General features: G+C 52.5%; 1 protein-coding gene across 1 annotated transcript in view; it reads left to right on the forward strand.

Annotated features, from left to right (window-relative positions):
* Positions 1-15,129: 15,129 nt before the first annotated feature.
* MINPP1 (multiple inositol-polyphosphate phosphatase 1) overlaps positions 15,130-15,252 on the forward strand; it is a 12,772-nt gene continuing 12,649 nt past the window's right edge. Inside the window, exon 1 of the mRNA XM_026040677.1 lies at positions 15,130-15,249. Coding sequence (XP_025896462.1) covers positions 15,130-15,249 — 120 coding nt within the window. The remainder of the gene's footprint in view (positions 15,250-15,252) is intronic.

Here is a 15,252-nt window from a genome sequence, read left to right on the forward strand (position 1 = left end):
GTTTTGAGCCCAGTTTTGAGACAGGCTCTTTAACAGCACCGTCTGGAGAGGCRCAGGAGTATTTGGCCAGGAACACCCAGGAACCACCATCTTTAGGACTTCTTTCCTACCGCCGGTAACTTTTGAACTCTCTGCCTTACGCSGGCACTTCAGGGTCAACAAGGACCCCGAAGGACATATGTCAAGCCCTGACACTTGCAGCACAGCGGGTCTTGCCAGTTGCCGCCACGCTGCAATGAGGCAGCAAAGCCCCGTGGAAACCTGAGCTGGATCTACCACACGYGCAAGGGTGGCTTCACTCACAAGAAAGACACTTGCAACGTAAAAACTTAGGCTTAACTCGGATGAGCTAAATGTAAAGAATGGAAATGCAATGGAAATAACCTAAGAAGTCGCGCTGCACCAAAAGCAAGTGATTTACTCCTCAATCAGACCCTCTCCTAACCCACCAACTCTTGGCCGAGAGCAATCAGAGCTCCATGTGGATGGGACCCCTGCGGATGGGATTTGTTTCCCCAGCTCCAATAACACTCAATGAAAGCACAGAGCACATGCAGTGATGTTCCAAAACCGCATAAAAATTCACCTATTTTAGCAAACCAAAGTTTGCTACAAGCCCTCCTGAAAAGGGGGCTTATTAAAGCAACGAAGACCCTTGGCCATGGAGAATGTGGTCACCAAGCTGACAGCTTGACAGCCGTGCAGAACATCAGCCTTGGCTTCCCGGGTGGGAGAAGCGACGACCGCACCGAAACCTCCCGGGAAACAATGCTGGTTTGTARGGGACTTGGTGGCCAACCACTCCTTGCAGGTGGGTCCGTCACAAGACTGATTCTCCCGTGAGCTTCCCGAGCTCCTTTTGGAGCTCACCTCCACTTCAGAGCAGTCCTCCACCATGCACAGTTGGGTTTCACCTATTCCACTGGAATTATGATCAAAATAGCTGCCAGGGGCTCTGCTCCCTCTCGGCAAAGGGCAGTTTGGACCATGGTGCTGGTTTTACGTGATTTTACTAACTCTAGGTGTATTTTCCGCCTCCCAACAGGCAGCACACTGTTGTTGCCAACGACACATGCGTTCGGCCTCGACACACTCACTTCAGCGGGACTCCATAATTATTTTAAAGCAGCATCTATCTGGACTCGCAGGGCGCTTCACGACGTGCCGAGCTACATGGAGCGCCATCCAACAACAAAAGCCATCGAGAAGTTACCCCCGCCAACCCCGAGTAGCCAGAATATTCCTTAGGGCCTCCAAGTCCTCAAGTTTATCCAAGGACTTTGCTTTATTAAGTGCTGCAGGCTTTCCTTAAAAGAAAAACAATCCATAAGCAGATATATTGTCCCTTGGTTGATACGGGAGCAGGGCCAAACCCCCAGTGCCACACAGGGCAGCTCCCGCACGCTCCAGCCTCCATGTTCCAGCCTGTGGAGCTCCAGCTTTGCCCCCAAGGCTCCTGCTCTTCCCTCGCTGCCGGAGCCGCCTGCGAGGCGCTCGGCACGCGAGGCTGGAGAGATCCGGAAGCTCCRTCCAAACAGGGCCGCTGCGAACGGCAGGCAGCAGCGATCGCGAGCCGCCGATGTTATCAGCATACACGCACACATATATATATATATAAATATATATATATACACACATACATATAAATAAATATACATGTATTTCGGGGGGTGCACAGCCCAGCCCTGCAAGCACCGGGGAAGGGAGCGAGGAGGCATCGCCCTGCGGGTGGGGACAGGGTGCCCGGCCCCGGGGGTGTCCCAATCCGGTGGGATTGGGTGGCCCCAGCCCTGGCGCATCCCGGCCGGATCTCCGGGGGTGCCCTCAAGCCGGGGCTCCCCGGGCACCTCCCAGGTGCCTGGGCACCCACATCCCGCACCGGGCAGCGGGGACCTGTCCCAAATCCCTTACGCGGGGCATGGATCCCCAAATCCCTCACACGGAGGGGGGGGAACATGGCCACAGATCCCTCACACGGGGGCCTGCCCCCGAATCCCTCCCGGGGGGGACGGGATCTGCCCCCAAATCCCTCACGGGGGGGGGGACACGGGATCTGCCCCCAAATCCCTCACGGGGGGACGGGATCTGCCCCCATGTCCCTCACGGGGGGGGGACACGGGATCTGCCCCCAAATCCCTCACGGGGGGGGGGGGGAAACGGGATCTGCCCCAATTTCCCCCACGGGCTGGGGGGCCCCGGGGCTCCCCCAGATCCCTTGCGGGGGGGGGGGGACACCCTGCCGCCATCCTCTCACGGGGGGCAGGGGCCTTCACCCAAATCCCCCACAGGCGCAGGGGGCATCTGAGCCCCCCCCCAAACCCCTCATGGAGGAAGGGGGACCTGCCCCACACACCCCTGCAGCGGGGGGGGGAACCTGCCCCCCGGCGGCCGGGCCGGGCCGGGCCGGGCCCCGCTCGGCCGCGACATGTCGCCTCCTTCCCCCGCCCCCCAACACACAGCAAGGCGGGCGCCGCTGCTCACCGTGCTCCGCGATGGCGGCTCCGCAAGGGCCGCTGCCCCGCGCACGGCCCGGGCGGCGGCGGCGGCTCCCGCTCCCCTCAGCGGCGGCGGCGGCGGCGGGCGGGGCGCGCCACGTGACCGCCGTGTCACCGCGCGCCGCCATCTTGCGCCGCGGGCCGGGGTGCGCTCCCGCGAACGCGGCGTTTCCCTCGGGGTTACGGCGCGCCCGTCGCGTGTGTGACCGAAAAAAAACCCCACAACTTCGACATAAATAAACATATATTGTTTTCCCGGCAGGAAAGCAAGCCTCAGTCTGCGGTGAAGCTGGCTTGGAATTGCGACAGAGCCGAACCCAACTGTACTCGTTGGCTCTTGTGACACCGCTTGGCGCACGTGGGAAAAAACACCTTTTTCCCCCCCTTTTTTTCCTGTCTGTCTTCATAAAATAAATGAAATAAAGGAAGCAGGCTTTGCAGTKCCCAGGGAGGCCGGAGGCGGAGGGGCAGGGTGGGTAAAACCTATCCCATGAGGCCAGGATCCCTCAGCACGGGGCTGCGTTTGACTTCTCTCCCGTGCACCCAATTCCCGGTTTAGCTACGGAAGGAGTGGCTTTGTGGGGTGCTGTGGAGAGCCAGCCCATCCCAGCCTTTCCAGTAGGCTTGCCGCCCGGAGCAGGAGGCTGTGGATGCGGGGCCGGTGGCTCAAGACTGGCTCTCGGTTGCATCCGTTGGGAATGGGCTCACGCCAGGCAGCTGGTTCCTCCCAACCACACGGGTTTCCTTTGCCACAACCTCTTTGGGGGCTAAACTTGTGTAAAAAAGGACGCTCGCCAGCCTCCGGAGGGCCTCGCTGCTCCCCCTGCAGCCACCCTTTTGCTTCCCGATGCCATCGGACGCATTCATCCTGCCCTGGGGTTGCTGCTTTCCGGCAGGAYGCTCTGTTCCTGCCTCGCTCCCTGCTGCTCTTTGTTGCCACCCTCTCCCGCTCACGCTGTAATAGGATTAAGGTTGTAACTGACACTGTCCCCCCTCTCCCCCCTGGGGTAATCGTGTGACAAGCTGCCCCTTTCTGGGGCTGCTTCCCGGGCAGGGACATTTTTCCGGGGAATAATGTGAGCCTGAAGGCTGTGCAAATTGATCCCTGAGGCGCTCGGCCTCCCCGGTGGGAGCTACAAAGCGCCGCCCGAGCGGCTTACAAGTGGCTATCCCGGGCTGCCGCCGGGCCCTAATCCTGCTGATCCTTTGGGAAAGCAGCCCCTCCTGCAAGGGCCATTGCCGGAGCACCGGGAGGCAGATGGGAACGCAGAGGCAGCTCCCGAGGCGCCCGCTGAGCTGGGGGTGACCCTGTTTGAAGCTGCGGATCCCAGGTCTCCGTGTGCCGGAGCGGGGTGACGTTTCGGCTCCATTGGGGATTTAAGGGCTAGGCGTTGATTCGTGAAGCGGCCGCACGGGAGGAGCCGCGGAGCTGTTCACATCCCACGCAAAGGCCGGAGGTCTCCTCGGCGTGCAGCTCCTGGGACCCGGTGACCATCTCCGTGACAGGGCCGACAGCCTCCTGCAGGAGGAAGGCTCCGGGATGGGGGTGTCCCTTGTGAGACAGCTCACGTGTCCGCATTCTAAACAATATTTTACTTGGATGAAACATATGGAGTAAAACCCCAGGAGAGCTTCCCTTCCGTTTGTGGTGCTTTTTGGACACTTCCACGGGCCTGCCGGGTACGCGCCTGTGCTGGAGGAAGAAGAGGGTCGCAGGTGATAGGGGTGACTCAAAGGAAGGCCTGGTTTTACCCATGTCCTTGAGCGGGTTTGACACCTGGGCACGGCAGCATCAGCGCCCGACCTGTCACCAGCTCCGTGATCACAACGTGGGTCGTGGCGAACACGAGAGCTGGCGAAGGTGGCACCAGCAGCAGCAGCGCCAGGATCCTGGGAGAACCGAGTTGTGCTCCGGGAGTTTGAGCGCATGGAAGTCATCGGAGCGAGTCCACAGCTGCCCCACGAAGCGGAGGCTTCTCGGCGGGAAATCTGCGTTTCCGAAGCACCCGCTACAGCCCGAATTGGTTATTTTGCCCCTCTGCCAAATGATGAATGGTGACACAGCGTCCTCATCACGCACTGGTCTGTTGCAGGCAAGCGGCGTTAGAAACGGAAGGGTGCAGACTTTGCCCCCCTGCTTCTTTCAGATCATTAGGGAAAAAAATCCACAAACTTTTTTTTTCTTTTTTTTTTAATTAATCTGACTCCAGTGGATATTTGCTCCTCATTAAAAACAGCATGTGTCTTTGGGGGGAAAAAATGCTTCCTAATTTGAAGTGTAAGAAGAGATGCTTGAGAGAGGCAGGGCAGCAGCAGCAGCTGCTTCCTCATTTTGAGAGAGGGAAAGGAGTGGAAAGAAAGATGAAGGAGAGAGGGAAAGAAGGAAGGAAAGGGAGCAGGCGAGTGAGCACCAGAGCTCGAGGGCACTACCATRTCTGCTGCGCCCGAGGAGCCGCAGGGCACCGGCGTGCACGGCCCAGGGGTGCCGAAGGCCGCCACATCCCCTCTCATCCCACCACATCCGTGAAGCTCCAGGTGCCAGGGGCACCTGCAGGAGCCCTTGCTGCAGCTCATGGCAGTGTCCCAACTGCACGGGTTGCGCGGGGCCGTGTCCGGGTGAGCCCTGCGGACGCAGATTTCCAGCGCCACCCACCCACCCACTCAGCAACACCCACGTGGGCGAAGACTTGGGGCCAGAGGCGATTCCCCACCTTGCAGCTCACAGGAGGAGGCTCCTCGGACACTGGGCAGGGCACGCAACGTGTTTTAACTTCACAGGGGGTCCTTGTTCTCCAGCCAGGACAACCCCGAGACCATCAAGAGGCACCATCCCCACTTTCAACTTGAAAGCGCTCCCAGGGAGTCTTCTTTTTCCTGCTCACTTATAGGATCAGATCCCGAAGGCTTTTTCTGGCTCCACTCGGTATATATGCCCCACTCATGGAATTTATGGAATGAATTCCAATTCCCCACTCAAATTCATGGAATCTGGGGTATTTCCATTTCGAAACGCCCTGGGGATGGTGTCTCTTTGTGTTCCCAGCACCCACAGAAGGCCGACAGTTCTTTTGCCAGAGGGGTTTTCTTGGTCTTCCCTGTAGGGGCAGCACTTAATTCTGAAGCCAGGCTAAAGGAGGAAAAATAACTGCGTTTGGAAAAGGAATTTCTGCAGAATGCCCCTCGAGTGAGAGGAAAAACGTCTTTCTGATAAACTTTTTTTTTTTTTTCCCCTAACCATAATATAAATAAATGTGATAAGTATTGTTTCATAATTAAGTATTATTCCTCATCTAGGGCAGGAGATGGTTTTGCTATGAGCTGAAATAGAGACCTCCAGAGGTCCCTTTCCACCACTGCCATGATGCCCCAGGCACCGCTTCCAGGGAAATTAGAGTTTAAAGGACCAAACCCTTGCCCGGATGCCCCCTGGCTCCTAGGGAAGCACAGGGCCCTCTCACGAAGAGACTCCCAAGTTTCTCTTACCAACCTGGTGTACCCAAAGAAGTCTCCAGGACGCTGAGTTATCTGCACGACGACACTTGGGACAAGCACCAGTCTTCAGCGCAGTAAAATAATGCTTAGGAGAAATTAGGACCTGAGGGCAGCAGCTAATGTTCCGCTCCTCATTTTAACAGCACGTTTTTGGCAACTTCAAAACCTACAACCAAAATTCAAGCATGTGGTARGATCTGTCCCTTTGAGATGACCATAGAAGTCATATCAAAGTCATATGAGAAGTCATATGAGTTCGATCACAGAAGTCATATCAAACCCAGACCCTTATCAAACCACGAGCTATTGCCAAGCACGGCCGAGGGCCTCATCCCTTCGGGGCATCCACGTAACGAGACAACCCGTTTCTCGCTGGACGTGCTGGAGAACAGGGAACAAACAGGGGCGATTTTGTTGGCTCCTAATAACTTCCTTCTGTTTCAATAAGCAGCTCCTCTTTTGCTCACCAACCAGCACGAACCAAAGGTAAWTAGAAAGGGTAATCGATGTTCCCTGGGTGACACAAGGCTGTCTAGTTTGCATGGGAATGGCCGTACGGAGGCAGACACCAAGTCCTACTCGTCCCTCTGGTGCGTGTGGAGCCGGGCACTGCTACAACGGGAGCGTTGCAGTGTCCTCCTCAATGCCCCGAGGCCTCCAAGTGTCCCGGGTTCTCATTATGCTTAACAGCCCGTGATTATTCCCAGCTAAAAATAACGTGCTCCAAGGTCCTGGAAGAATTAGGTGGCTTTGCTAAGCCGAGAAGCAGCGCTGACCTCCTGTGTGGGTTCAAAGTTAGTTATGGATCAGCCCGTGTTGAGACCGCGCGTACCCCGACGGGCTCCACGTTCTGCCTGCCCTGCCCGCACCGTCCTCACGAACCAGACGCCGACGTATGTTTGCAAGTCAAAGGTGGAACGATTTCAGGAGGGAAAGCAAAATAAACCCCATGAACGTGACACAATTATCAAGAGGACATTTCAAACCCCATTTTCTTGCAAAGTGTGTGGGGGTTTTTTTAAACACASAATTCATGCAGGCCCAAAATGTGTCCTACAGCAGCACCACAGTTTCAAATGCCATCGCCCTGTTTCTGTACTAAATAAAGAGCTTATTAGCTGAAGGATTTAGTCTGGCCGCAATTGCTGTGAGAGGCTCTTCCAATAGCCACCTAAAGCGTCACTCCGGCCAGAAAAGCCAGGGCAATTTCTTGARACAGATACCCCAGGGGCTTCGTTCTGAATTAGTTAAGTCAGAGCAAAACCACCCCGACAGCAGAGGGAAAAATTGATTGCAATAAAAACTTCCCCCAGGAAGCTTTGCCAGAGCACAAGTGGCTGGTTTTAAAGTATAACCCGAGCGTGGTGGTGTTGAGCTTTAGCTTGCAAAGGTTTCAAGGTTCTTTCTGAGTTCCAGGGTGATGAAAGTGAGGCCAAAGTCAACGCTCCAGACGAGCCACTCTGGCAAACRTCTGCAGCGTGAGGGGCTGAGGTCTGTGAGCAGCAGGACGCTCTCCTTCAACCTCCAGGTTTAGCGGAGTTTCTCAGGCCAAACTCACAGGAAAGCAGCCYCGTCTGTGGAGAAGGGAATATTTCATGGTTAGCAGTGAAACCAGTTTTACCTTTTTTTTTTCTAAAAATTCAGTCTTATTCCTACCTCATGACATCCCCAAAATAGAATCCCTCTCCGAATGAAAGGTTTGCAATGAAACSTCACATTTATCTTGATTCGGATGATGATATTTATACCCTTACATGGAATGGATTCATTTTCCTACCTCATTAATGCAGCATGTGATTATTAAATATCTTCACCTTGAGTACAGTTGTATGTTTTGTGCATGCAGACAGGATGCAACTGGCACTGGTTCCTTAATAAAATTTAAGGAATTCTTTTTCCACATGATAAATATCTGCAAGGCTCCCTTTTACATTAAATCGGTTCACCGTTAAATTTATCCTATAGCCACGGATTGGGGATCTGCTGAAGAATGATCTGTTGTACCCTCAGGTGAACATCTCCTATTATATAGGAGATAGAGGAAAAGATAGGAAAGAGATGGGAATCACCTGCCAGGCGATGGTTTGCAGTATGAACATTAATCCCTAAAACTCGTGCAAAGTTTTAGAGATGTTTAGCGAGTTTTAGAGAAGTCACGTTACGGCTCAGATCTAGCCGGATTTCAACAGCTCTGTTTTTGTAGCCACATCTAAAGACGCGCAGACGGTTGCCTTAGCTAACGGGGATGACAAATATTTAAGCAAAGTAAATTATTATCCTGGCGTTTTCAACAAAAGGTTTTGCAAAGTCAATCTGCAACCATGAGCTGTTGACACATTGAGCCTGACGCTGGGAAATCTGCTGTCCAGAAGAGATTTTCTGCTACCACGTAGCTTGCATATATTTACCTTATACTTTCTTATATTTATCTTATACTTTCTTATATTTATCTTCTATTTTATTAGATTTATCTTACATTTATCTTGAAAAAAGGGAAATTTTGGAGACTAGCAGGTTACTCCTTGTCCCTTCCAGAACAGGGCACTCTGAAGAGCAGGGACTTGCAAAATTTGTCAGCTCGTGAACTTTTCCTTACGAAGCCTCTCCTGATATCCCTGGCAGGGGGAGCCATTGGGGGTGCCCCGTCCATCTGCTTCGGTTCTGACCTGCTCCCAAGCCTCTTCCCGGTAACTGCAGGACATAATGAGAAAACACAAGGCGTAGCGTGGGAGTCAACATCCAAATCCACAGGCGGAGCGGGAAGCACCTGGATGCGAGCGGATCCTTTCTAAAGGATCTTTGCATGTTGCTTCCCCGTTGAGCACAGGCCTCAAAAAGCAGCCTTTTAAGAGCAAATTCCAGCCCTGTTTCTCCACCCTCCTCCCTCAGCCCATGCCCTGGCATCATTTTTGTACACGCTGCGCAATGACTAGCGAGCGAATCCCGCTTAACGCCGGGTAAATCCCGCCTTTCCCACGTAGGAACCACGAGCACCACGGAGGTGAACGAACYCCAGCGGGAGGGCAGACAAAAGGCTTTAATTTGTCCCAGTGAGCTTCAATGGGGAAGCTAAAGCTTTCCCAGGCGAAAGCGCGAGGCTCGGCTAACGGAATGAGCGTTCCCCGGGCTCTTCATTTTTCCCTTTTGTGCTGCAGCCGCTGACCCGGGTGGAAGCTACGGCCCGGAACGCGGTCGGCAGCAGTTTTTCCATGTTGCAAAGCAAATCGCCAGCTTTCCCCTGCTTTGGGACGGGGCAAAGCGTCGCCCAGCGGAATGAAAGGAAAGAATGCTTAGGGATTAGGGGATTTGTTTGCAAGCTGTGCGCAGCCGGAGACACCCAAAGAGCCAAATACGCAAGGACTAAGCCTGGCAAACCGTGGGCTTGGAAAGCAGGTTTACTGCTTGCGTGGGGGAATTTAACAACAATCGCCCACGTTTTCAGGAAAGAGCGGATCATGATCTGTGGTGTGACCTCCAGATGAGAGGAGCATTGGTTCATTTTGGTGGATTTCRGTGCAGATTATTGGGGGTCAGTGGGAAACACCCACTACCTGCAGCAAGTCCTGGGAAGGAGCGACTGGATAAATTAGTCCCAATTAGAAGGAACTTTGAGTGGTGTTTAAATTCCCTGCAAATGCGTCAGAGGCTTCAGGAAATGTCCATAAACAGCCTTCTACACCCCCTGGCAAACAAGAGTTCACGTGGCAAATGTTTTCCTTAGGACAAAGTGCTTGACTCTTTTGTAAGGAAAGACGCATCAGAGGAGGTCTTGTTTTCCTGATGGGATAAATCCTCAGGATAAAATCCGAGTCGTTTTGGACCAGAAGCCTGTCTATAAAAGTGCACGACGGGCTCAAAACAGTCGTTTCCTCTCTGGAAGGAGGCAGACTAGGAGACRAGGATACGGGACTGAAGGATCCCATCTCACTGAGCTCAGTGTACACCCGTCTGAGCGAGAAAACCATCTCARTTCCTTTAACAGAGCTTGATAAATTTATCCTGAGGTTAGCTAGGTCATTTACCCTCGCTCCTAGATGGCTCTTCCCAAAGCCACCCTTTCCAGATTGGAAACCTCCTGGCCTCAGGACCACGTTTATTTATGTCTTCTGTGAGGCAAGTGCGCCACAGCCACCGGCAACCTTTCTCCTTTCTGAGCTGCTGAGTTTATAGCATAAATTCTTGCCATTCGCTTACAGGAATACAGTCTTTCACTGTTGAGCTGCAGCCTTGAGGGCTTCTGGATTTATGTCCGTGTTTTCTGAACTCTAGTGCCTTTTATGAGCTCAATGTGTGTTTGATGGATGGGCTCCTGCCACTCAAGATCCAAAAGGGCTTGACATATTCCGGAAAGACAAGTCACATAATTACGAGGTTGTGGTGCTGATAGAGGTGGTGCCCCACAGGTTGAAACCACAATGCAAGACCAGAAACTCTACTTGCAAAGAGGTCAAACCACGTAAGATCCCAAAGGTCTCTGTACCTTCTGGGAGAGCAAGCCATGCGACATACAGCTGCGTCACCAAGTGGTCACGCTGATCAAGATGTCTAAATGACGCTGCCACAAGGGAGAGACCTGAGTGTGACCCCAAGCACCTGCAGTTTCAAATTGCTTCGTGTTACCCCTACGTGATGAGAGACAGCGGATGCCCCAGCTGCTGGGCAGATTACAGCAAGAGCAGAAGGGCTAATGGCCACAAGAACAGAGAGACTTAGGCAAAGTTAGGGAGATGGAGCCCCGCTTAAGGTTAGTGAAGGTCACAGATGGTGCTTCCCACATGCAAGGAGGTGGTGGCTGCACCCTAATGATAGGCCATTCAGATGAGCCAGGCCAATGGAAAAGCAGCCCTGGGGAGCCCTGGTGACACACTTTGACCTCAMCTTCAAGATCATCCCGTGAGCAGCACCAAAACAGCCGCCTTTGGCAAGTGGAGGGAGGGACCAGCGAAGCGATGCCCAAAATGCCCAGCACGGTCACAGACCCCCATCCCACTGAGAGCTCCTGACACACTCTTAAGGCTCCTCTCAAGGCCGAGAGCCGGAGCAGTGACGGATCTCACACCGATATTCATAGATTCAAAGGGAGCTTGACAAGGTTGCTCTGCTGAAGCTTCTGGAGACCTTGTTTTGAAGGTGCCACTGGTGCCAGTGTGTCCTTATCTCACTGCTCCTGTTTCTTAGATCCCCATTACCTGGGGACTGTGGAGCTCAAAGGCTGACAACTGCTCCTCTTGTCTCTTCTAAAACTACACTCAGCCACCTGAAGAATGGGAATAGTTGGCAGTCAGATGGAATAAATCCCGGCTTGGGAATCTGTTCTTCTAAAACAATGAAAATGAAAGGATGGGCTTTCTGACAAAGAAAACAACATAGAATTGGAGGTCAGTTTTTTTTTTTTTTTTTTTTCTGCCCTGGGCTGTATAATTAATGTTGTTGGTTTCAAAAATATCTTAAGAGGACCCAAAATCCAGAAGGATCCTTCACCAGCTTCTTCTACACCAGCCAATTCTGTGTTATTTGGTGGGACCATTCAGAGGCACAATGGAACCAGTTTCTCCGCTCCCGAGAAGATCGGTTAATACAGTACACTCAAATGGGACCATTTTAAAAGATGATTTCTCTGTCCTTCAGCTGCTAAAGAAATACCTTGTCACTAGTGGTAATTACAGGCCATCCAAGTGAGGAAGAAGAAACATTTGAAAGAAAAATGTGTTTTCAGAAGAGATCAATATATTGACTTTCTAAGCTGCATTTCAAATAACTTAGTTTTGAAAACTGATGTGTTTCTATGGCAAATTCAGAGAAGAAGCAGAAATGAGGAAATTATTCTGAAGAGCCCTTTTTAACCACCCCACAATTAACCACAAGCCTCACCATACTTCTACCTGAAACAAAACACTGTGAGAAAGCTAAAGGAGAGGAAAAAATAACCACTTGATATGGTTATAAAAGATCTGAGACAAGCATGACTGCAAATATTTGCTTCTTGTTTCACTATAAAAGAGAAAAAACATGGACAAAAAAGGGACTTGGTAGTAACTTTGGATGGGGAAGAATGATGATTTGGTCGCTACATAGATACCTTTTCATAGTGTATGACCTGCAGGAGCTTTTTGGAAAGAAGGAGCGTTAGCTCCTGTATAAGGGAGTAGTGTGAGGCAAAGCTTTGAAGGAGGAAAAAGCAGCACTATCAGCGCCCACGTTCAGGCTGCACTTGACCAACTGGTCTACCCAAATTCCATCTCGCGTGGCTCATTTGATGCATCCCAGAGCCACCCCAGCAATGATGCTCCCATACCTGGATGGCAAGGGATGGGAAGAGCAAGGGAGCACAGGGAGATATAAATTCTCTCTCCTGTGGCAGCAGTGTCTATGGCTTTTGCCCCTTTTTTATGCCTTAGATTTTCGAAGATTGAAAATGCCAAGTGGTAATTTAAAAGGTAATTAAATTAAAAAAAAAAATGAAAAAAAAAAAAAAGATTTTTGATGGCAGTTTCCCTTTCGGAACTGGAGTTCTGTGTCATGAATCTACAGTGAAGGCAGTTATATTTTTTCCTGGGTATAAAATACCCAATTTTTGGGGTATTTTATAAAATACCCAAAATAGGTTTCAAAATAACCTCAGACCACACTTTCTGAGAACTGCAGATAGCTCCATGCTGACCTTGCTATTGCATTAGATGAAGGAAATGACTTGTGGTCAGGTACGTGTAATATAAATTGAACGAGATAATTTGAAAAACTGAAAAGCACGTTGCTGCACTTGTCTTGAAACACTTACTTACAAATTTGGACCAGCTTTGTGAAACTGGAAAGCTCCCGGGAATAATTTTTGAGAAATCACATCCAAAAGAGCTTTCACAGACCAATGATTGGCTCACTTTTGTTGTTGCTCTTGGTTGTCTTGCTGATTTTGAATTACGACTGTGTTGTGTAGTAGACTGTCTCTTTTTTTTTTTTTTTTTTCTTTTTCCTATTTAAATATTAACAACTTCTGCGCCTCACCTTCACATGAAAGCTGTATTTAACTCAGGCACTTTGCAACGCTCTTCCATGAGCGGTGAAATGCATATGTGGGCATCTGGAGCTTGTTTATCTGCTTAACGCGCTGGCAATTAAAATGAAGCATGGTGGCCATGCCACATTACTGGGGAGCTACTCTTCTGACTCACTGTCCGGATGCTTGTCCTTTGCTGGGGCTCTGTAGCATAGCAGTAGGCGTAAGAGAAGCAGCACATGGCAGGAGACGCAGAGGAACAGGCCACGAAGACACGGACATGCAGCTTTGGTCCAGCCAAAATCTCCAATGTAATAAACACGTCTAAGGGCCCCACACCGTATCGCAACCTGCTGGTTGGACCCCAAGAAGACAGGACTTAGCCCAGGCACTTAAAACACCTCCTTCCTCCCATCCCGTGCTTTCCCCATTGGTTTTAAAGCCTTTGCCTTACCCCTTGTCCTTTGGCAGGTCATGACGGGACCAGTTGGCATCATTTGTCCATAGTGCAAGAGATGGGTCAGGGAAAGGCTTTACAAGTAAATGTTGTCACCAGTTGACTCGATATACTGTAGTTTGACTCAATATTCCATAGCTCCACTCTATATTCCATAGTTCAGCTCAATATTCCGTAGTTTCTCTTGATAAACCATAGCTTGACTCATTGTATCCCAGTGTGACTCAATAAACCATAGCTTGACTTGATAACAAACCATACTTTGACTCAAAAAACTGTAACTCGACTTGATATACTATAGTCTGAGTCAATATACAATAACTTCTTTCATAAACTGGCTTTACTCAAAATATACCAGTTTGACTCAAAAGAACAAGTTGGACTTGATAAACTGTAGTTTGACTTGATAATAAAACATAGTTTGACCCAATAGACCTCAGTTTGGCTCAGTACACCCTAGTTCAACTCCAGGTACTGTAGTTTGACTTGATACACTGCAGTTTGACTTGATAATAAACCACAGCTTGGCTCGATACACTGTAGTTTGACTCGATAAAACTATAATGACTTGATACAYGAGAGCTGGACTCGATACACCACAGTTTGACTCAATATGCCGTAGCATGACTCAATATGCCATGAAAACCAAGTTATCCAGAGAAATAACGACAGCAAGAAAGCTCAGCCCAACAGTGAGGAGGCTAAGGAGCAGAGCACCAGCGAGGGCGGCGCACGGCTCTCCAGAGAACGTGTGCCGGGCTAACCCTACGCCTGTTTTCCCCTCGGAATGCGAGTTTTTGTGGATCCTTCTTTGTGCTGCAGACCCTCCGCTTCCCCACCGCTGCCTGGCGATGGCCCTTTAGCAGCGACAGGGAGACCCACAACTCCTCAGGAGATGCCTCCCTCAGGGGCACCGGGCTCCCTCAGGGACCCCAGGCTCCCTCAGGGGCTCCCTCAGGGACACCGGGCTCCCTCACGGGCACCGAGCTCCCTCACGGGCACTGGGCTCCCTCAGGGACCCTGGGCTCCCCCATGGGCTCCATCAGGGACACCAGGCTCCCTCAGGGACACCGAGCTCCCTCAGGGGCTCCCTCAGGGACACCGGGCTCCCTCATGAGCATCAAGCTCCCTCATGGGCACTGGGCTCCCTCAGGGACCCCGGGCTCCCTCAGGGACACCAGGCTCCCTCAGGGACACCGGGCTCCCTCAGGGACACCGGGCTCCCTCACGGGCACCGAGCTCCCTCACGGGCACCGAGCTCCCTCACGGGCACCGAGCTCCCTCAGGGACCCTGGGCTCCCCCATGGGCTCCATCAGGGACACCAGGCTCCCTCAGGGACACCGAGCTCCCTCACGGGCTCCCTCACGGGCAMTGGGCTCCCTCAGGGACCCCGGGCTCCCTCAGGGGCTCCCTCACGGGCACTGGGCTCCCCCATGGGCTCCCTCAGGGACCCCAGACTCCCTCAGGGACACCGGGCACCCCCAATGGGCTCCCCCATAAGGTTCCTCAGGGACACCGGGCACCCCCATGGGCTCCCCCATAGGGTCCCTCACAGACCCCCCCCCGGGGTCCCTCAGGGGCTCCCCCATGGGCGGAGCGGCCGTTAACGGCTCCCGGCGCCCGCGGCAGCAGGAGGCGGTGGCGGCGCCGCCGCTCCGCCCCTTCCTGCGCCCGCCGCGCACTGGCCGCCATGGCGCCGCGCGGGGCCGCGCTGCTGGTGCCGCTGCTGGTGGCCGCGGCCGCCGCCGAGGCGTCGCTGAGCGGCTACTTCGGCACCAAGTCGCGCTACGAGGAGGTCAACCCGCACCTGGTG

Source organism: Nothoprocta perdicaria, unplaced genomic scaffold (genome assembly GCF_003342845.1).
Source record: "Nothoprocta perdicaria isolate Ctin4 unplaced genomic scaffold, notPer1 scaffold_260, whole genome shotgun sequence".
In the NCBI taxonomy this organism is placed as follows: Eukaryota; Metazoa; Chordata; class Aves; order Tinamiformes; family Tinamidae; genus Nothoprocta; species Nothoprocta perdicaria.